Genomic DNA, 24,019 nt, shown 5'->3' with positions numbered 1-24,019 from the left:
CACCTTCCCTGGCGCCTTTTTTGCACCAATAACAGCGCAGGGGAGGTGGGACAGGAACTACGACACTGGGGGCATTGAAAAAAATTGGAAAAAGTCATTGGCTGCCGAAATCAGGTGACCTCCATTTTAGACGAATAGTGGATTTCAAATCCGGGTCATATGAGAATGTGAACTTTGTGACTATGAGACAGGGATAGCTGTACAGGCAGGGATAGCTAGGGATAACCTTTATTTAGGGGGGAATGTTATTAAAAATAACTTTTTGGGGCTCTATCGGGTGTGTAATTGTGATTTTTGTGAGATAAACTTTTTCCCATAGGGATGCATTGGCCAGCGCTGATTGGCCGAATTCCGTACTCTGGCCAATCAGTGCTGGCCAATGCATTCTATTAGCTTGATGAAGCAGAGTGTGCACAAGGGTTCAAGCGCACCCTCGGCTCTGATGTAGCAGAGCCGAGGCTGCACAAGGGTTCAAGCGCACCCTCGGCTCTGATGTAGGAGAGCCGAGGGTGCACTTGAACCCTTGTGCACCCTCAGCTCTGCTACATCAGAGCCGAGGGTGCGCTTGAACCCTTGTGCACACTCTGCTTCATCAAGCTAATAGAATGCATTGGCCAGCGCTGATTGGCCAATGTATTCTATTAGCCTGATGAAGTAGAGCTGAATGTGTGTGCTAAGCACACACATTCAGCTCTACTTCATCGGGCTAATAGAATGCATTGGCCAGCGCTGATTGGCCAGAGTACGGAACTCGACCAATCAGCGCTGGCTCTGCTGGAGGAGGCGGAGTCTAAGATCGCTCCACACCAGTCTCCATTCAGGTCCGACCTTAGACTCCGCCTCCTCCGGCAGAGCCAGCGCTGATTGGCCGAAGGCTGGCCAATGCATTCCTATGCGAATGCAGAGACTTAGCAGTGCTGAGTCAGTTTTGCTCAACTACACATCTGATGCACACTCGGCACTGCTACATCAGATGTAGCAATCTGATGTAGCAGAGCCGAGGGTGCACTAGAACCCCTGTGCAAACTCAGTTCACGCTAATAGAATGCATTGGCCAGCGCTGATTGGCCAATGCATTCTATTAGCCCGATGAAGTAGAGCTGAATGTGTGTGCTAAGCACACACATTCAGCACTGCTTCATCACGCCAATACAATGCATTAGCCAGTGCTGATTGGCCAGAGTACGGAATTCGGCCAATCAGCGCTGGCTCTGCTGGAGGAGGCGGAGTCTAAGGTCGGACCTGAATGGAGACTGGTGTGGAGCGATCTTAGACTCCGCCTCCTCCAGCAGAGCCAGCGCTGATTGGTCGAGTTCCGTACTCTGGCCAATCAGCGCTGGCCAATGCATTCTATTAGCCCGATGAAGTAGAGCTGAATGTGTGTGCTTAGCACACACATTCAGCTCTACTTCATCAGGCTAATAGAATACATTGGCCAATCAGCGCTGGCCAATGCATTCTATTAGCTTGATGAAGCAGAGTGTGCACAAGGGTTCAAGCGCACCCTCGGCTCTGATGTAGCAGAGCCGAGGCTGCACAAGGGTTCAAGTGCACCCTCGGCTCTCCTACATCAGAGCCGAGGGTGCGCTTGAACCCTTGTGCAGCCTCGGCTCTGCTACATCAGAGCCGAGGGTGCGCTTGAACCCTTGTGCACACTCTGCTTCATCAAGCTAATAGAATGCATTGGCCAGCACTGATTGGCCAGAGTACGGAATTCGGCCAATCAGCGCTGGCCAATGCATTCTATTAGCCCGATGAAGTAGAGCTGAATGTGTGTGCTAAGCACACACATTCAGCACTGCTTCATCACGCCAATACAATGCATTAGCCAGTGCTGATTGGCCAGAGTACGGAATTCGGCCAATCAGCGCTGGCTCTGCTGGAGGAGGCGGAGTCTAAGATCGCTCCACACCAGTCTCCATTCAGGTCCGACCTTAGACTCCGCCTCCTCCAGCAGAGCCAGCGCTGATTGGCCGAATTCCGTACTCTGGCCAATCAGCACTGGCTAATGCATTGTATTGGCTTGATGAAGCAGTGCTGAATGTGTGTGCTTAGCACACACATTCAGCTCTACTTCATCGGGCTAATAGAATGCATTGGCCAATCAGCGCTGGCCAATGCATTCTATTAGCGTGAACTGAGTTTGCACAGGGGTTCTAGTGCACCCTCGGCTCTGCTACATCAGATTGCTACATCTGATGTAGCAGTGCCGAGTGTGCATCAGATGTGTAGTTGAGCAAAACTGACTCAGCACTGCTAAGTCTGCATTCGCATAGGAATGCATTGGCCAGCCTTCGGCCAATCAGCGCTGGCTCTGCCGGAGGAGGCGGAGTCTAAGGTCGGACCTGAATGGAGACTGGTGTGGAGCGATCTTAGACTCCGCCTCCTCCAGCAGAGCCAGCGCTGATTGGCCGAATTCCGTACTCTGGCCAATCAGCACTGGCTAATGCATTGTATTGGCTTGATGAAGCAGTGCTGAATGTGTGTGCTTAGCACACACATTCAGCTCTACTTCATCGGGCTAATAGAATGCATTGGCCAATCAGCGCTGGCCAATGCATTCTATTAGCGTGAACTGAGTTTGCACAGGGGTTCTAGTGCACCCTCGGCTCTGCTACATCAGATTGCTACATCTGATGTAGCAGTGCCGAGTGTGCATCAGATGTGTAGTTGAGCAAAACTGACTCAGCACTGCTAAGTCTGCATTCGCATAGGAATGCATTGGCCAGCCTTCGGCCAATCAGCGCTGGCTCTGCCGGAGGAGGCGGAGTCTAAGGTCGGACCTGAATGGAGACTGGTGTGGAGCGATCTTAGACTCCGCCTCCTCCAGCAGAGCCAGCGCTGATTGGCCGAATTCCGTACTCTGGCCAATCAGCACTGGCTAATGCATTGTATTGGCTTGATGAAGCAGTGCTGAATGTGTGTGCTTAGCACACACATTCAGCTCTACTTCATCGGGCTAATAGAATGCATTGGCCAGCGCTGATTGGCCGAATTCCGTACTCTGGCCAATCAGCACTGGCTAATGCATTGTATTGGCTTGATGAAGCAGTGCTGAATGTGTGTGCTTAGCACACACATTCAGCTCTACTTCATCGGGCTAATAGAATGCATTGGCCAATCAGCGCTGGCCAATGCATTCTATTAGCGTGAACTGAGTTTGCACAGGGGTTCTAGTGCACCCTCGGCTCTGCTACATCAGATTGCTACATCTGATGTAGCAGTGCCGAGTGTGCATCAGATGTGTAGTTGAGCAAAACTGACTCAGCACTGCTAAGTCTGCATTCGCATAGGAATGCATTGGCCAGCCTTCGGCCAATCAGCGCTGGCTCTGCTGGAGGAGGCGGAGTCTAAGGTCGGACCTGAATGGAGACTGGTGTGGAGCTATCTTAGACTCCGCCTCCTCCAGCAGAGCCAGCGCTGATTGGTCGAGTTCCGTACTCTGGCCAATCAGCACTGGCCAATGCATTTCTATGGGGAAAAGTTAGCTTGCGAAAATCGCAAACTGACAGGGATTTCCATGAAATAAAGTGACTTTTATGCCCCCAGACATGCTTCCCCTGCTGTCCCAGTGTCATTCCAGGGTGTTGGTATCATTTCCTGGGGTGTCATAGTGGACTTGGTGACCCTCCAGACACGAATTTGGGTTTCCCCCTTAACGAGTTTATGTTCCCCATAGACTATAATGGGGTTCGAAACCCATTCGAACACTCGAACAGTGAGCGGCTGTTCGAATCGAATTTCGAACCTCGAACATTTTAGTGTTCGCTCATCTCTACTAAACACATTACAACATAAACACCCTTATAGGTTAAAGTTGCACAGCTAAACACGCTGACGTGCCCTCCCTTAGGACAATTCACAATATTTGCACTATGTGGGTGATAAGGTGCCGTTCACACATAGATGTTAAGTTGCACAGCTAAATATGTTAACGTACCCTCCCTTAGGACAATTCATTGTATTTGCACTATGTGGATGATAAGGTGCCGTTCACACATAGATGTCTACCCACATCGATTGTTCAAGGGATTAAGGTATCCTCAGCTAATAACTGTGTAAGCGGTGCACATTGAATAACCCTTGGGTGGCTAATCAGATAAGATCAAAAGGTGCTATACAGAGATAGTGTGGAGTGAAAGATACTTCCTCTGTCCTAATTGAACTCTGCCTTACATCTGCGTGATAGCGGCCTCATTGCATTGTTTCCCTATTAGTGGAGTGGGACTATTATTTAACAATACAACAATTCGTTACACTGTACTAAACAGCAGCAGTCTCAGCAGTGTCAGCTGTAGCATCACTATCTTTAAACTCCTATAGCCACTAGACACCCCCTAGAAGCTGGATCCTGATACACAGACCCTAGTGCTGCCGGAGTGCTAGCTAGGATACAAACAGACTATCTATACAATTATGCTCTACGCGTTACGCCTGTACTGAAACAGGCTCATCAGGAGCTAGATATATGATGTATAAAAGATAAAGCAATATAATCGGTGTGCAGTAAAAACTGCAATTCTTGAGGCACCGATGGTGTGCCCCAATACTTAGAATGTCTGACACGTGTAAAAATTACACTCCATTTTACTCTGTGTGAATGCACCCTAAGAAACACATGACAATTGGCAATCAGGAAGAATGGTTATATCCTGAATATCCTATAAACAAATTAAATACCAATGAAACTTGCAGGGTGCTGGGTATTTGCAATGGTTATTAGAGACCCTCTACCTTGCTTAGGTTATTTAGATTAAAAAAACTAATTACCCGTATTTTTCAGACTATAAGACGCACTTTTTTTCCTCCCAATATGGGAGGAAAATGGGTGTGCGTCTTATAGTCCGAATGCAGCGAGTGCAGCATCTGTGTCCCGTCTGTGCGAGTCAAAAGGAGAGCAGCACGGTGCCTGCCTGGTCTGCCCCTCCTTCCCTCCTGTGTCGCGTCATTGCAGGAGCGAGATATGAGAGGCAGGGAAGTAGGGGCAGGCCAGACAGGTGAAGGAGGCGTGGTTTCAAGCTTCCCGAGAAAACCAAGCCTCCTTCTCCCGTCTGGCCCGCCCCTCCTTCACTGCCTCTCAGATCTGGCTCCTGCAATGAAGCCACACAGGCAGGGAAGGAGGGGCGGGCCAGACGGGAGGAGGTGTGGTTTTCTCGGCAAGCTTGAAACCACGCTTCCTTCACCCGTCTGGTCCGCCCCTACTTCCCTGCCTGTGTGGCTTCATTGCAGGAGCCAGATCTGAGAGGCAGTGAAGGAGGGGCAAGCCAGACAGGTGAAGGAGGCGTGTTTTCAAGTTTGCTTAGAAAACCACACCTCCTTCACCCGTCTGGCCCGCCCCTTTTTCTCTTCTTGCATAGCTTCACTGCAGGGTGTCTCTTTCTATTCATGGATGCCAAACCTGTACACAAAGTGCATGAAACAATTTTAATTAAAACAACTTATATATATATATATATATATATATATATATATATATATATATATATATGTTCAAATCACCCCCATATCCCTAGAATACGTATAAAACAAAAACATTACTGTTGAAACACATACACATTTGGTATTCCTGTGTCCGAAAACCCCCGGTTCTATGTACATTGGTGAAATATTATATTATTATGTTATTAAATATTTTACCAATTTTTTTTGCTTAAAATTTTTTTTTCCCTATTTTCCTCCTCTAAAACCTTAGTGCGTCTTATGGTCCGGTGCGTCTTATAGTCTGAAAAATACGGTATTTCCCATTGGTAAAAGAAAGAGTAGTTAACATTATGGGGAATTGTCAATGTCAGGACAGTCGTATGCTTCTCATCTTCTTATACAATTATGTTATGTGTATTTATGACTAATACAGTTATGTACTGAAACATGAAATATTATGGTACTTGGTATCTTTTTGTCTCCACAGGTAATTCTTTTGAAGAATGCAGTGCGTGTGGTGGTTCCTGTGATACTGGTCCATGTATCTGCGCAGATTCATCGACAGTATGTGTTCCCACAGGAGGAGAGTGTAACACAGGATCCAATGAATGCTGCCCCTCTGGACTTTATTATGATGCAACCAATGTCTGCTGTACAGGTGAGGAGAAATAGTACTTTTGGTTTAATAGTACTACTCAAGACAACGGGGCAAACTTACTGTTTATACCACCTATCAAGCACCACCTATTGGTTGGGTTCCTTTGTGTCACAAATTTTGGCACACATTGATGCAAATTAAATCATGCCCATTTTCACAATAAGGCTTTTCTAGCTAAATGAGCGGGAAGGGCATTTATGGGGGAAAAAAAATAAACAGAAAAAAGCACTCCATGTGAGGAACCAGTTAAATTTTCCACATTGCCCAAACATACCATCTTTCCTGAGAGGTTTAAAGCTCACTGTGTGAGGTTGTATCATGTCACAACCACTTGGTAAATATGTCAAGCTGGAAGGTGATGGCTGCTTAGTCTGGTCTCTTCTTGGGGATCCTTCGGATTCCAAGTGGAAAAGTAGTAGAGAGAAGCTTCCACAACATACAGATGTAAGGAAGGGCAGTAGAGACAGAAAATAGCGCTCTTCCCTATGACCCCCTTCAGTATAGTGTGGTTTAGAGGTAAAAAATGGAGACTTAATCCAACTAATAAGAATATAACTGGTTTATTAAAGTATCAAAAGTAATATAAAAAATTTAAAACTGTACAAACATAACGTGTTTCGAGGCCTGGACCTCATTTTCAAATCATCTGTACCCTGTTGCTGTGAACACAGTTCTGCTTTAAATAGCCCTACCCTCTATGGGGAGGAGATAGAACAACATGTGACCAATAAAAATAATAAATTACCATAAAATCAAATTATCACAAGACTATCATTTTAGAGAATACTAAAAAAAAACACAATATGGCAAGCTGGTTCATTATACATATAATATTTGTGTTTAACATAAACAGTTGTTCACTCCAAGAACAGACAATATTACAGCTGCGATGTGTATATAACCAGATCAGGGAACCCTTGAACAAAAACAGTTATTAGAGTCAAACTTGTAGCACCAATATTAGCTTGTGATTTATAGTAATCACGGAGGATATCTTTAGTGTACAATAACTTCTGAGATCAGGTGATGTAGCTGGAATCAAGGGGCAAAGTCTAAAATACATAATACGTATGTACCAGTTGTTTGGGGCATGTTACGCCATCACTCTAGTACCTTTCGCTTGATATGTTTCCTGATCTGTTTTAGCTTTAATAAAGTTTTATCTTAACCTTTGTATGTTTTAATGTTTTATGTCCTTTTTATTACTTATTTCATTTCAGATACACCTTTATGTAATCCATCATGTGCTGGTGATCAAATATGCAAGAATACAACTTGTCAGTGTAACTCAACAATATACCAAGGCAAAAGTGAGTGCAAAAGTGTATTCTATTGAAAACAATGTTACTATATACTGTATATGCAATACACACACACAGTGGCGTAACTAGGAATGGCGGGGCCCCGTGGCGAACTTTTGACATGGTGCCCCCCCGACACCGAAGATCTCGACCGAGTCCCTCCTACGCATTCCTGCGCACTCTATTATGTTCCATAGTGGCCCCTGCACACAGTATTATACCCAATAGTGGCCCCTGCACACAGTATTATACCCAATAGTGGCCCCTGCACACAGTATTATACCCAATAGTGGCCCCTACAGGACTAAATACTGTCACGTCACCCGCTGACCGCTATACCAGGACAAATTGTGGATAAAAAATCTGGTCATGTGCATTACAATTTAGTAACTCCATGTGCCTCATATTAATAACAGTTAACCCCATCATCTCCCTCACATTAACCCCTGTGTGCCTCACCATAAGGGTTACTGATATGTGAGAGACATGGAGGTAATAATAAAGTATCTTCATTATTATTACCCCCATATGTCTCACATATCAGTAACTCTTATGGTGAGGCACACAGGGGTTAATGTGAGGGAGATGATGGGGTTAACTGCTATTAATATGAGGCACATGGAGTTACTAAAACACAAGTAATCACCCCATATGCCTGACATTAATAAGTAACCCCAGTACGTACCTGTGTAGCTTTAGTTTCATTTTCCTTCTTCCTTTCTTCCTCCAGTGCAGGACGGCAGGAGCTCGGCAGGGATAAGCCCCGCCTCCTCCTCTCATTGGTGGGCAGAGGACAGCAGAGAAAGGGAGGGGGGAGAGAGGGAGAGCGTCCTGAAGCGCTGACAGGAGCCAGACCTGCAGCTCCTGTGTCTCAGCCGTTGCTGCAGCTTCGGGGCCCCCTGTTGGTGGAAAGTATTCCACCACAGGGGGCCCCAATCATTATACTCGGGGGTCCGAAAAGACCTCCGAGAATAATGATAGCAGCGGTAGCAGCTGTCACCGGGCCCCTAATGCCCCGGGCCCTGTGGCAGCTGCTACCGCTGCTATGGTGGTAGTTACGCCACTGCACACACACAATCATTTCTTAACAACAGCAGCACCAAGAAGGAATAGTGTTGGAATTATGGTAATAGACTTGTTAATGATCTGCAAATGGTAAAAAAATGGAAACAACATATTGAAAACATCTTGCTGTAGCAGGCCATGTTAGCAAGTTTAGGCCATGCAACCTGCTCACAGCAGCAGGAGTAACAGCGGTCTGGCATTGTCCTGTGGATAAACAGCTCTTGGGACGCTTTACAACCAAATCAATGTAATTTTAAGATATTAGTGTACCTGAAATAGAGACTAAAGGAGTCTGGGTACCATAAAATATACCACACCATAATCCCAGGAGTCGGACCAGTGTGACATTCCCTTGTGAAGGCCTGTTCATGGTGTTGTCCATATGGTGTTCAGTCCAATCTGTAGCTATCAATGTATCCAAAACAAAAGTGGGACCCAGTGCTAAAAAACAGACCTACATTCCAGTCTCCATTGCTATCTTGCTGTGCATAAGGATGGCCTTTGACAGCAGTGGCATGAAGTGAATGGAACATCTGACCTGTAGCTGGACATCTAGATTGTAGCATAGTGTTGTTCAAATGCCTCCTAATGGTTTGTATTGACACTGTTTGTTGTCCTAGGCTTGGGATGTGTAGTCTAATGTCTCTTGCAGTATAGAATGGATCTCCCAATCAGACAATGCAGAGGTTTGCTTCCCGCATACTCCTTGCTGTCATTCCAGTTAGTTGTTGCTCTCTCAACCACCAGAACATGCAATGTTGACCACTGCTGACATTTCATCCCACATGCATATAAATCTGACAAAGTGAAAGGCCAAGGGCACTCAGTTCAAGGATTCCACCCCTCTCAGTTTGTGACAAGTGGCAATAACTGGCATGTCCCAAAAGGGAAGCAACACAAAATCACCCAACACCACTTGATACAATTTTTGAGGGTTCTTGTGGCTAACAGAACTTAGCTTTCAGTCTGGCTTTTATGCCCCTTTTACATGCCACAATTTGTAGCTCGTGACTGAAAATATGATCATTTGCAGACCTTAGAGACGCAGCAACTTCCTTGTTTGTGGCATAATGCATTCTGTGCACACAAAATAAACAGCACCACAGATGATTTCACAAAGAGGATTCTGTACTTACAAAGTGATTTTTGTCATCCCAAAATGAATTCTGTGCACACAAAACATATTTATGTGACCACAAAATGAATTTTGCCATCACAAGCAGTCTTAACATCAGCCGCCATGCTGGTATTGGAGCACTATACAGTGCTATAAAAACGCTGTACTTATCAAGCACCAGCACTTTTCAGAGGATCTTGGAGCTGATGGACATGTAACAGTATAGTAGTAAGTTACTCATAGTAATGTTTCAAGTACATTTGTGATAGTAATGATAAAGTGTACAACCCCTTTAATTAGTTTATGCAAATGACCCTACGGAAAACCCTGGGCGTTCCCCAGGGCCTCCGAGCACCCCTCTGCATCATACCTTTCATTTAGCCCCCTCCAGTGCTTGTACTCCATCTGCCCTCCTCCTCCCCGCCTACTGTGTCGCCCTCTTTTCTCCAATCTCACACTGGCAGTTCAAATCTCAGGCATATGTTCAGTTCTCCAGCGAACTACACCAAAATGGCCGTCGGACATGCACTGCTGCTACTGTAGAATAGTCACTAGAGCAGAGAAGACAGCTGTCCTATATAGTAATATGACAATAAAATGGAATCATTACTTAACATACTAACAGTTTTCAATTCTATTCTTTCCAGCAATTAATGACCTGAAACCATCATTGGTGTGTGGCCCTGATGTCATGACAGTCTCTCTCAGTAGATGTCTTCTCACTTACCTGAAGTATAATTATAGCACCATACAGCTTATTAATAATTCAGCTGCCTGCCTCCCGGGTTTATATCAGACCAAAGTAAACAACACTTTAATAGATAACTTCGATTTAACACTGAAATCTGGCTGGTGTGGAAATACTATCACAGTAAGATATCTTACATTTTTATTTCAAATTGAGAGATATATTATTTGATACATGAGTGATACATTTACCCTTATTACTGATATATATTATATTGTATGATAACTTTTACATGTAAATTCTGTACTGTGGAGAGAAAATAGAAATATGGTATGTAGAGTTGATACCTGCACCCTCTGCACACCTTCAGTATTAAAGCTTCTTGTCTCATGGCAAAGCTTGACACTTAGTCAGATGCTATTTGAGTCAGAATTCTGGAGCTTCTAGAAACACTCCATATTTCTAAAAGTCCGTACGACAGATTTATAAACATGTCTAAACACATAAATGACGGTATTGATAAATGTGCCCCTTTGATTTCACATGTTCGTTCTTTGACGGTCTGTCAAGAAAAAATAGGACATTTCCTATTTTGTTTCCACTGATCTCTCACTAGACTTAAGACTTTGAGAGACCAGTGCAAGCAGGTGCTCCACAGATGCAAAATGTCATGAAAAAAAGGAACCATTAGTCCATTTTTCACGTCTGGTATTTTCAGGGTTATCATGTGTATGTAGTCTTAAGCTGGGTACTTACTCATAAGGTGATGTTTTGGATGCTATTCTACAGAGGTGAGTTTTCAGGTTGAGTTTGAAGGCGGCAATTTTGGGAAACAGTCTTTTGAATCATGATACACGATTACATGTGAGGAGGTAGCGGGAGATGATGAATGGGAAGGGACAAGTCATGGACGGCTTTGTATGTCATAATTAATATCTTGAATTTAATTTGTTGGGCAATGGGTAGTGGAGTGAAGGAATTGGCAAATGAATAATGATGATGGAAGAGGTGAATTAATTGGACAGCAGAGTTAAGAAAGGATCGAGGGGAGAAAGATAGATTGGCGGGCATAGTGAAGGATGTTACAATAGTCTAGCTGGAACAAAAAATTTAGGAGCTACAAGAGATGCTTTTAATGTGTGGGCAGCAAAAAGTAGTCACAGTTTACATGTGTGGCTTGAAAGACAGACCCGAATCAAAGGTTACCCCAAGGCACTGGACTTTTGAGACTGGTGAGAGAGTGAAGCCATCAACTGTTGTTGATAGTAGTAGTATGTAAAGCAATGGGATTTTATGAGCAGTCCTAGGCCCAACGTGTAGATGTGGAAGAGTAAGGGTCCCAAGACACAGCCTTAACGCCAAGAGAGAGATGGCAAGGTGACGAGGTGGTATGCTCCCACTGGACAGAAGGGAGTGGTCAACTGTGTCAAATTCAGACGACAGAGTAGTATCATCTGGACTTAGCTGTCTACAAGCTTGTTGTCATACACATCTCTAGCTGGTTTGATGACTTATATTTCAGGGAAAAAGTTAGGTTTTCCTATATGAAATTACTGTATAGTACCTGATATGAACAGTCCAATAATGCTACATTTACATTGAGGGGTCTGTCCTTCCGGATCAGAGGACCAGAAGAATGGAAAAACAGACTGTGAAAAAAGTGGACATAAACAGAGTCCAAGGGATCCCATTGACTAAAGTTAATTAAAATGTATAATTTCTGATGAAGACTCTGAATGGAGACTCCATGAACATGTGAACATCATTTTGACAGAATCAAAATCATCAAGTTCCACGGTGACACTGACACTATGTGACAAACGTGAAATTACAGCTCTGAAGCTTGTAGAATTTTGAATATAGCTTTTCACTACACCAAAGGCAAAATTAGTAAAAGATAAGGTTTTATTCACACAACAGTGAAAAACGTCTTATAAAAACGTTTCTCACGACTGTTTTAACAACAATAAGTAGATCATTCTATTCAAATGTCCATTATTTGACAGGTCGTGTAAAATTGCATTTTAAATGTTAATAGAAAGCCAGAAATTCTATTTCACCATCACAGATAAATCAATTCCATTTTATTTTCAAAATAGGATTAAGTAATCTGGTTATAACTTCATAACTAATCTAGTTTGTCTAATTTGAAAAAGATTGGCAGAAAAACATGGGCGATATTTTATATTCTGTATGATTATTTTTCTGTTTTGTTATTCTAGAATGATTCAACATTAGTCTACATTAGTAATACCATTCACATCGATATACTGAAATCACCGATCATCTCAGCGAATCCGATTAGCTTCAATATAACATGTGCCTACAACAAGAGTATGCAGATTAGTCTGAGTTATTCCATACATCCAGTTGTAATGTAAGTATATCACCTTTAAGGATTTATATAGACGATCAAACCTCATTGTACAATACTTCGAACCAATATTTACTATTGCCACATGACAAATTTTACGATACAGATAGAAATAGATGTGTCCATAGAGACACATTTTAAAATGTGGAATTTAATTAGAAGAATATTACCTTTAACATTCTTGTTGCTTTAAAAAAAAAAAAAAATTACCAGCATATCTATAAGTGGCAACTTTTCTAGTAAATTTTATTGACTGGAAATGACTAAAATTTAGCAACTGTTAGGCCTTATTCGCACACCCATTTTTCACATATGTGTTTCATCCATATTCTTTTTTGCTGGAACATGGATGCATTGGGATCAATTTATCATACCTTGTATGCCAGTTTTCTTATGTACAAATGGGTGTAGTGAGAAACTAGACTAGGCTGGTGTGTGGGGATGCCTTGACCTAAGGTCTCCTAATAACTGTCAATTTATAATGGAAATCTACACATAATTTTGGTGCACCTTGCGCTAATGTACAAATGTACTTGGTGCACCAATCAACAGATTGTGAGCAGTAAAAATAAATCCAGAAACACTCTCTGCTTTGGTCCTTTTTTACAGGTCTCAGATACCCATTAAAATCTATGGGTCTGTAAAAAAAAAAAAAAGGACAGCACACAGATGTAATCTGACTTCTCTCTGATTTGCACAGATCGAACAATACCAAGTATAGCATTTTTTATTTTTTTTTAAAATAGTTCACGGTTGTGAAAACAGATGAAACAACATGACTGTAAAATAAAACATCCATTGACAGCAGACATATGTGATAAACAGACATGTGAATATTTTTTTAGATGAGCATTACCACCTTTATTGATCCCACACAGTTAACACCCCCTTTTCTGATCCTCACTCAGTATATTGTCCTCATTACTTGTCTCCACACAGTATTTTGCTCCCTTTTAAAGGCCTCCACATAGTATATTATCCCCTTTTTATGCCCCCCCATGTGAAATTTTGTGTGTTTGGATTTTTGGATGTTTGTTCCTCAATCACGCCAAAATGACTGAACATATTTGCTTGAAATTTGCCACATACATAGATTGTAACCTGAATTAGAAGATAGGCTACTTTTTAGCCCGGTAAATGACATGCCTTCACGGCCGCTAAGCACGAATTTATGTTCACACTACGCTAAAGGACCTTTGATGATGTCATCACAAGTTCTTGAGCAGTTCTCTAATAGGATCACGCTATTGTGTGGGTGGAGCTAAATATGATAGGATAAAAAGCCTCCCATTGATTTCAATGTGTTATGTGCGCTAAACGAACCCATTGAAGTCAATGGGATTCTATTTTGCAGTGTTGACACTGACACGAGTTTACGTGTCAGAATCAACGGCGTGTTACATCGTGTGAATGGACTCTTTGACACACAGTGTGAACATGTTGTTGTATTTCAGGGAAATTCACCAGGGTGTTCTGTAAGTCTGCAAAGTAAACTGGGAATTTATATCAGATGAGCAAATTGAATCTCCATGACAGCAATGCTAAATTTGTAACAACGACCAGTGACTAAAGTAAAATTGGCATCCTAATGTGATATATTAGTAGATTTGTGTTCCTTATGTTCCATAGCATGAGAATATCCCTCACCCCAAAGGATTGGGGTGAAGGCTATTGACTTAGTAAGGGCAAAATAAGGCCCTGGACAGTGGACATCAGCCATTCCTACCTCCTTGGACTAGAAGGAACGCTATAAATATGTGAAATCGATAGCATGAGAGCAGCCACATCCCCCCTCCCCCCACTCTCCTAGACACTGGCTATTGTACAATAATCTTTATGCACCGTATACATTCAGCTTTACTTGGTAGCCTGTACTGATGAATCTGCAAAGTGATAGCATGGGGATTTATTTTCTTTACCTCTGCATTCTCATTCAAGGCTAGTTTAAAAATAAAAAATAAAAAACAACCATCTAACATACAAACTTCAGGGACAATGACTAGAATATTTCAATCTTCCAATCTTGAATTTAATCTTCCAAGCAAATTCTTTTGAAAAATTAATTTCTTTTTTTGACTCCTATTTGCAGTAATGCCAGCATTCCAGGTCTGAATGGAAACGGCTTGTTTGACTTGACTATGGCTGCATTTTGGGATGATCAATACTCCAGCCCAATTCAACAGTCTGAAACTGTGACTGTGGGAACAAACTTCTACCTGGGATTATTTGTACTATACGCAGATGGAAATAAACTTGTACTGAGAGTGGATACCTGTATTGCTTCACCAGTTAATAATCGTAATGACCCTTCTAGCGTTGTGTTTGTGAGGGGAGGGTAAGTGGACCACTTGCAAAAATAGAACTGCATTAGCTTTTATCGATGTGTTAATTCAACAAACTTTATGACATGTTACATAAAAAGATTTCATTTAAAAAAAACTAAAGTCAGGTGTGTATTTATATACTGTGTTTCCCCAAAAATAAGACAGTGTCTTATATTAAATTCTTGTCCTAAATACATAACCTGTCTTATTTTCGGTGGTTGTCTTATAGAGCGGCTGACAACTGGCAGTCATGCCGGCACTTCCTTAGTGGAGCGCCGGCATGACTGCCAGTTGTAGGTAGTGTAGGGGAGGGGAGTGAAGGTATGTTACTTACCTTCCCCATCTTCGTAGCAGCGGTGGTGCTGCTGTTCGTCACAGCGGCGGAAGTGGTGGGCGGGGCTTAGCGAGGCTTCCGGCGGTTGCGCCGGAGAGCCTCACTTCGTGGACATTGCAGCCGGCTGAACGCTGTGCGCAGTGCTCCCTGTGCACAGGAAAGCCGACTGCTGCCTCTGCTGTTTGATCCACTGTTCTGGCTACTGTGGGATGAGCTGGGAGAGTGGACTCCCTGCAGCATATGCACAGCGGGCATCTCCCAGCTCATCCTACAGCAGCAGGAACAGTGGATACAACGTACAGTATCACAGCAGCCAGCATACCTGTGCACACGGAACGTCGCGCACAGTGTTCAGCCAGCTGCAATGGTTTTTCGGGATGTCTTATTTTCGGGGGGTTGCCTTATATTAGGCAATTCAACAAAACCTCCCCATGCCTTTCTTTCGAGGGCTGACCTATTTTCGGAGAAACATGGTAGCCATTGAATTGCTGCCTTATATATTCAGCACTGGGTCCCCTGATGCTTTCAATTCTAAGTAAGGGCCATACCTGAAGAAAGACTGCAGAGTTTTCCTCTGTGAACTTTCTGCTTCAATTATACCTACAGGGAAACCGCCAACATTTCCGTAGGTATAATTGACACGCATTTCTGCTGCGTGTACTTTTCTGCAGTGTGTGGATGGGATTTGCTAGAAGAGGACCTTTGTCATCTAATTAGCATACAGGCCGGGACATCTTCAGGTAATGATTATAAAGAACCAGGGGATCCTTGAGAAAACATTTGGGAACATTTATCATGTACATTTCAATATGTTTGCAGTCGTGTTTATTTAGGAGTGAAAAATCTGAGGTGACAGGTTCCCTTTAAAAGACAGATGCAGAAGAATCCGTTCCACACACAGTGGAAATATACGCACAGCAGAGATTTCCAGAACCGTTGTGGTTTTGGAAATCGCAGCATGTCAATTATAGCTACGGAAACGATGGTGGTTTCTCCATAGGTATAATTGAAGCAGAAAGTCTGCAGAGGAAACCTCTGCAATGTGTGGATGGGATTATCCAGAATCCCTTCCACTTTCCATGTACTGTAAAAACTGCGACGTTTGCAATTTTCGCAACATGGGGTCTTAGCATGAAGGTCTGCACAATAATAATAAATTCATAACTATCAGTTGGAGACGTAACCTTGTTTTCTTGCAGGTGCGCAGTTAATGGTGATATTAATTCAGTAGTGGAACAAAATGGACAAACCTTAGAAGCAAGAATCAAAGTCAGTACATTTAAGTTTCAGGCTTCAGATTTCGTTTTCATATTCTGTGACGTGCGAATGTGCGACAAAAGCACCGACTGTTCAACGGTGAGATAATTCTTTTATCAATATTAGTACTGGTACTGATAGTCAGTTGTTCTGAAACTGGACAGGTATTTGCCTGCCAGGTATTTGCCTGTTAATATAACATTGATCTGATACAAAGGTATTTTCTACAGTTTCTGATGTTTTCCATGCTCTTGGCTCTAGGCTCTTGAACAGTGGAAAAAATTTTTTGGATGATTGAAAAAACCTATGTTTCTATTTTATTCACGCCAGACACAAAAATGGCGGGATTTATCCACTGTTTACATTAGAACCTTAAATGCCAAAGAGTCAAGTCAGTACAGTACCCTTCCCCCTGCTTACTGGTCAGCTGCAGCCAATAGATGCTTTCAAAAAATGCATTGAAACAAGTAAAAACGCAGATATGTAATAGCACCCTTAAGCCCCATGTACACAACAGTGAAAAACAGACAGGTAGCAGCCATTTTGTTCACGTCTTTTTTCGAACAATGGGATTCCATGGGAACATATATATATATCTTTTTTTTAACTGACAGTTAATAACATCAGTTTAAAAAATAGGACATGCTATTTTTATCCATTTGTTTTGTCCTGATGGACCCAATACAAATCTATGTGTCAGTTTTTGGCTAAGGCCCCACGTTGCGGAAACACAGCTTTTTTTGTTGCAGATTTTGTTGCTTATTTTTGAGCCAAAGCCAATGGCTAAATAAGGAATGAGAAATATATAGGAAGTTCTTATACCTCTCCCTTCTGCTTAATCCACTCCTGCATTTGGCTCAGAAAACCACAGCTAAATCTGCAACAAAAAATCTGCGTTTCATGCAGGGGCATTTCATTTGCAGCATGCATCTTAACCAAATTGCATCTTAACCGAAGTGCAGATTAACCAAAGTGCACTTATACATGGCACTTAAACAGGGCACGAAACAGGCTAACCATGGCAGAACACCAGGTAACTTACAACCTAAAATAACAAGTTTTACCACATGGTATCCTATAGCTACACTGTCTCTTACTATCTTAGCCATTGTCTTCCTGCAGTCCTCTCCTCCATCTCTACCACCAGCACACACCATCCATGTCAGTCCCTCTCTTCTTCCCTCTCCCATGTACAGCTCTCACACACTTTTCAGTCTCTTTAATCCCTTTACTTCTTTTAGCAGTGATACCAAATATAAGCGCTCACATAAATCACTGAACCACCTTCTGTCTCTGTCCATGTTACTCCTTCTAGCTGCTGGGGACATCTCTCCTAACCCCGGCCCTCCTTCCTTCACTAACTCTTCTTCCTGCACACATAGAAGGCCTACAAACCTCATCAGTATTTACCGTATTCCTTCTCCTCATCTCTCCCCTGTCTCTTTTAACTGCTCTCTCTGGAACGCCCGCTCAGTATGTAACAAACTAGAATATATTAATGACTGTTTCCTTAGTAAATCCCTCAGCCTGCTCGCCCTTACTGAAACTTGGATCCAGCAGGCAGATACGGCCTCCCCTGCTGCTCTGTCTCATGGTGGCCTACAATTCTCACATACCTCTAGGCCTGACAACAGGCAGGGTGGTGGGGTAGGCTTACTTCTGTCACCACAGTGCATTTTTCAGGCCATTCCACCGGTACCCTCACTCACGTTCTCCTCATTTGAAGTCCATGCTATCAGACTTTTTCGCCCACTCTCCTTACGGGTAGCTGTGATCTACCGTCCACCTGGCTCACCCTACCAATTTTTGGATCACTTTGCTTCTTGGCTTCCCCACTTTTTATCCAGTGACATTCCAACCCTCATCATGGGTGACTTTAACATCCCTATTGACACCCCTCACTCCCCAGCTGCCTCACAGTTTCTCTCATTAACCACTTCTCTTGGTCTTTCACAATGTTCTTCTTCTGCCACACATGTAGGTGGAAACACGATTGATCTTGTCTTCCATCGACTCCTCACAGTTTCTAAATTTACTAACTCTGCTCTGCCCCTCTCTGATCATAACCTTCTGTCTCTCACCATGAGTGCCCTCTCCCCTTCACAAGATACACCTACCCAACACACATATAGGAACTTGCGTACTATCGACACCCAGCACCTCTTAGATACTCTACCATCCTCTCTGTCCCCCATCTCCTCAATCTCCTGTCCCAATCTGGCCACCAGTCACTATAATGAAACCCTTAAAAATGCATTGGATGAGGTGGCTCCCCCCTCCACTCGTAAAGTCCCACGTAGGAGGCAGCAGCCCTGGCACACGCCACAGACACGATTTCTTCAGCGGTGCTCTAGGTGTGCCAAACGTCTCTGGAGTAAATCACGCTCACCTGCAGATTTCCTCCACTTCAAGTTTATGCTTAAAACATATAGTTCTGCCCGTCACCTCGCCAAGCAAGACTATTTCACCGCCCTCATCTCTTCTCTCTCCAGCAATCCTATAAGGCTTTTTGAAACTTTTCACTCCTTACTCACACCCAAGGTGCAGACGCCATTCACAGACCTTAGTGATGATGACCTGGCCACGTATTTCCATGCTAAAATTGATAAGATCCGTCAGGAAATCACTGCCCAAGCCGCAGGTGGCATTGATCCCACCACCTACCATAGCAAGGATCCCCTCACCAACCGCACTTCAGACTGTCCATTCTCATCTTTTGAACCTGTTACAGAAGAGGAAGTCTCCCAACTACTTTCTTCATCTCGCCCTACAACCTGCAGCAGTGACCCCTTCCCCTCACACCTTCTCCAATCTCTGTCGCCTGCTGTCACTACTTACCTTATTAAAATATTTGACCTCTCTCTCTCCTCTGGAATCTTCCCATCCTCCTTCAAGCATGCTGTTATAACCCCGCTATTGAAAAAACCCTCCCTGGACCCATCCTGTGCTGCTAACTATCGACCTGTCTCTAACCTCCCCTTCATCTCTAAACTCTTGGAACGCCTGGTCTATTCTCATTTGATCCGCTATCTCTCTGCTAACTCTCTGCTTGACCCCTTACAATCTGGCTTCCGCGCTCTGCACTCTACTGAAACGGCTCTCACAAAAGTCTCCAATGATCTCCTAATGGCTAAATCCAATGGCAACTTCTCTCTTCTTATTCTTCTGGACCTCTCTGCAGCTTTTGACACTGTTGACCATCATCTCCTCCTCAATAGGCTCCGCTCAGTTGGTCTCAATGACACGGCGCTCTCCTGGTTCTCCTCTTATCTCTCAGACCGCACCTTCAGTGTATCATTTGTGGGCTCTGTTTCCTCCCCTCTTTCCTCAGGGCTCGGTCCTAGGCCCCCTGCTCTTCTCTCTCTACACAGCCCCCATTGGACAAACCATTGCCAGATTTGGCTTCAGGTACCATCTTTATGCTGATGACACCCAATTATACACATCTTCCCGGGACATCACCCCTGCACTCATACAGAACACCAGTGACTGTCTCTCTGCTGTCTCAAATATCATGTCCTCTCTCTATCTGAAACTAAATCTCTCCAAGACTGAACTACTACTGTTTCCACCATCTAATAGATCTGTCCCTGATATATCCATTGCAGTCTCAGGCCTTACTATAACTCCTAGGCAGCAGGCCCGCTGCCTCGGGGTTATGTTTGACGCAGACCTTTCCTTCACCCCTCATGTTGAATCACTTGCACGTTCATGTCACCTCCACCTCAAAAACATCTCCAGAATACGCCCTTTCCTTACCAGAGATACACTAAAGACACTTACTGTCTCTCTGATTCATTCTCGTCTTGACTACTGTAACTCCTTACTAATCGGTCTTCCCCTTACTAAACTCTCCCCTCTACAATCTATTCTGAATGCAGCGGCCAGGCTCATCTACCAGGCTAGACGCTATAGCGAGGCCTCTGGTCTGTGCCAGTCGCTACATTGGCTGCCTATTCAATATAGAATAAAATATAAAGTTATCACACTCATCCACAAGGCTCTCCATAATGCCGCACCTCCATACATTTCCTCCCTCATCTCTGTCTACCGCCCAACCCGTGCTCTCTGCTCACTCAATGACCTAACACTTACATCCTCTATTATCAGAACCTTCCACGCTCGTATACAAGACTTCTCCCGAGCTGCACCACTTCTCTGGAATGCTCTACCCCGGACAATCAGATTAACTCCCAATTTCTACAGTTTCAAACGCAAACTAAAGACGCATCTTTTCAGACAAGCCTATCACAATGTCTAACGTAAACCCTTAACCGTCCTCTGTCCCCGCTCCCACATTACCCCACATGATATGATGTCATCTCAGGATAACTTTATAGGTCCAAGCTCCATCCACATGTTACAGGACACGACTGGTGACGGCTCATAAAGTTTTATGTTTGTGTAATGACAGTCACCTCTATTACAGAAGTGTCTGACCCCTGTATAAGTAATGCTGCCCCTGCTACCTCTTGTGTCACCCCCTCTACCTCATAGATTGTAAGCTCTTGCGAGCAGGGCCCTCAGTCCCATTGTGTGAAATGATTCTCTTTGTAATGTATCTGTCTGTATTTTAACCCTACAAATTGTACAGCGCTGCGGAATATGTTGGCGCTATATAAATAAAATGTATTATTATTATTAACGTGGGGCTTCAGCATTTAACTTCTATTGTTCGGATGATGTATAAGTTTCTGACTGAGATATAGATCAGCTTTTCTGACTGATTGATTCACTGTGCTAAAATAACACTTCTGATTTCTCAACAGTGTGATAGCTCAAAAAGTGGCCGGTCTTCTTCAGGCACCACAGAAGTGATGCTACAAGTGCCTTTTCAAGGTAAGTCACAACACACGTTCTTATGAGCTTCTTAATCACTATTAGGGAACAAAAGTGGATTCATTTCCACAGAAGAACTACACATTCTATCACTGCTAATGAATAATAATCTACCTTTATTCAGATGAACGACAAAAATATGTCTTTGTTATTAGACAGTTGATATTACTTATTTAATTATGTTAATTATTTTATTCTATGTTTCTTTCAGATAATAGTTATTCCAGTTCTGTAACGCATTCAGGTAAGATGACAGCAAACGTATTAGGCTGGAGCCCTAAGTGGAGTAAACTCTGCAGTGTGGCTGCAGCGGAAATGCGGTGGCAAAAACCACAGCATTTTACAATCACTAACAAATCCCATCCACAGATAGAAGAAAAATACACGTAGCAGAAATATGATTTTCAAAGCTGTTGCAGTTTTGGAAATCCCAGCATGTCAATTATACCCATGGAAATGCTGGCAGTTTCCCCGTAGGTGTAACTTAAGAAGAAAGTCCATAGAGAAAATCTCTGAAAAGCACTGTGGGGAAAAATGTGGCTGCTGTGGTTTTTCTCACAGCGCTTTTTTGCTGCAGTCTGCTATGTGGGGCCTTAGGGTAAGTTCACACAGGTTCCGGTCCAAAATACGGGTAGCTGAGACTGAATGAATTTCTGCTCCGTATTAGGCCCAAATGAATGGGCCTAGTCGGGAGGAGGGAGTGTCTTCAGGCGGATTCGCGAGGAGACTCCGCCTGAAGAATGGCTCCGGGAAAAAAGAACTGACCGGCTCCCATTGATTTCAATGGGAGTCGTCTTTTTGGTCAGGATTTTGAGGCAAATACGGCCTCAAAATCCTGACCAATAAACTCAGTGTAAACTCAGCCTTAGCCTTACTTAGTCTTTGCTGTTACACTCCCTCTTCATTTCTAGAAAAAGGAATGGTCTATTTAAGGGCTCAAAACTATTATCTTGTGTAGCAATATGTTACTATAAGATAGATAGAAAGACAGATGTTTCAGAATGATCCATATATTTTTATGTTATGTCCTGTGTTATATAAATTCCTCTTTCTCATTCTGCAGCGTTGCCTTGGACTGTACTGTGCAGCACTTTACTTGGACTTCTGTCTAAAAAATTGTACTGAGCTGTCTTCTGAAGAATGATAAAATCTTGGGAATATCCTGTAATGAGCAATGGGACTATAAATAATTTATTTTCATTTCTACCAGAGTTATTCTACTATTGTACATATTAATATTGTATTAGGGACAAATGAAATTGATATTCACTATTTTAAATATATAATAATAAAAACTTGACAATTGTTTACTGAAATTCACTTTACAAATGATTCTCAAATTGTTAACATATATTTACTTTATACTTAATATATATATACATAAATAAATATATACATGTGCAGAATGTCTTGCATCTTCTGTTTCATCTTCTGTCAAACTTTTTTAAATGTTACAAATATAATAAGTAAAAATATATGTACATATCTGTCACATACACATAAAACTCTAAAAACATATCTAGCAGACCCTTATATGTATTTTTTTATTTTATTTTTTTGCTGTGGATGCATCATTATCGTCTTTAGGGTGCATCATTATCTTCTTAAGGGTGCATTCACACAGAGGAAAATGGTGAGGAATTTGGTGTAGAATTTCAGCGCTGAAAAAAAGCCTCCCATTGACTTCAATAGGTTCTTGTTTCTGCTAGCATCTGCTTGCAACCCATTGAAGTCAATGTGAGGGGGTTTTTTTACAGCGCTGAAATTCCACACCAAATTCCTCACCACACAGCCCATTTTTTAAAAACATACATGTGTGATAACTTGTGACATAGTGGGGGGAATTCATCATTCCATCTATGGCAATTTTCTGGCATAGAACAACGATATTTAGGCACACGTTTGGCGCAAGGCCCTTTCTCACTCTAAACTTGCACTACATAACCCAATCTGTGCCTCACCCTCCACATTCCATGACTGATGTATTATAACTTGCACCAGTTTTCTGGCATGAATTAGAATGGAAATCTACGTCATTTGCTTAGTGGTATAGATGTTATGGAATTGCTAGGACAGCAATTCCCCAGTAGCTGCTGGAAACCGTGGGGCGGGGCACAAGAGACAGTGAGCCCTAAGCTGAAGCCCCCCACTGTCGCTTCCTATTGCCAGGCCCTATCCTACATAATAGGCGGCAACTCGAAGACAATCCCGTCCTATATATGTGATACACAAAACGCAGACAAGACGAACAACAACAAAGAGAGGTCAGCTAGCCAGGGGTCAGTAACAGTCGAGCAATGCAGTGCCAAATCGAAGTCCAAAAGAATAGTCAGTAGGGAAAGCCAGAGGTCAAGGATTAGAATACAGGTAATAACAACAAGCTAGCACGCCCAAGGCAATAGCAAGTAGCAAAAAAGTCAATGGTACCGCACACTCTAAAATTATATGTGGTGCTAGCGAAAAAAGGTCCTTCGACCCAAATATACTAGTGAAAATAGATTTTGCTGCACACACTGTTTTGTGATCAAAGGAATATAGAGATTTATTTTACAATATAGTTAACGCCTTTTGACACAATGCAAAAAATTGGCATAGAAAGACAGGCTAGATCAATTGGAAATGACGTTTCGGTCCTTAGACC

The 24,019-nt window shown here is 43.0% G+C and overlaps 1 protein-coding gene across 1 annotated transcript in view; it reads left to right on the top strand.

Annotated features, from left to right (window-relative positions):
- Positions 1–22,575, top strand: part of LOC142194079 (pancreatic secretory granule membrane major glycoprotein GP2-like) — a 29,789-nt gene extending 7,214 nt beyond the window's left edge. Inside the window, exons 3-11 of the mRNA XM_075263105.1 lie at positions 5,909–6,079; positions 7,300–7,389; positions 10,210–10,433; positions 12,473–12,627; positions 14,714–14,959; positions 16,482–16,638; positions 21,309–21,378; positions 21,590–21,622; positions 22,442–22,575. Of these exons, the coding sequence (XP_075119206.1) occupies positions 5,909–6,079; positions 7,300–7,389; positions 10,210–10,433; positions 12,473–12,627; positions 14,714–14,959; positions 16,482–16,638; positions 21,309–21,378; positions 21,590–21,622; positions 22,442–22,503 (1,208 nt within the window). The 3' untranslated portion in view covers positions 22,504–22,575. The remainder of the gene's footprint in view (positions 1–5,908; positions 6,080–7,299; positions 7,390–10,209; positions 10,434–12,472; positions 12,628–14,713; positions 14,960–16,481; positions 16,639–21,308; positions 21,379–21,589; positions 21,623–22,441) is intronic.
- Positions 22,576–24,019: the final 1,444 nt, after the last annotated feature.

The sequence above is a fragment of the Leptodactylus fuscus genome, chromosome 2, assembly GCF_031893055.1.
Source record: "Leptodactylus fuscus isolate aLepFus1 chromosome 2, aLepFus1.hap2, whole genome shotgun sequence".
NCBI classification, from domain to species: Eukaryota; Metazoa; Chordata; class Amphibia; order Anura; family Leptodactylidae; genus Leptodactylus; species Leptodactylus fuscus.
Note: the sequence above shows the minus strand (reverse complement) of the source record. Positions and strands in the feature narration are given on the sequence as shown.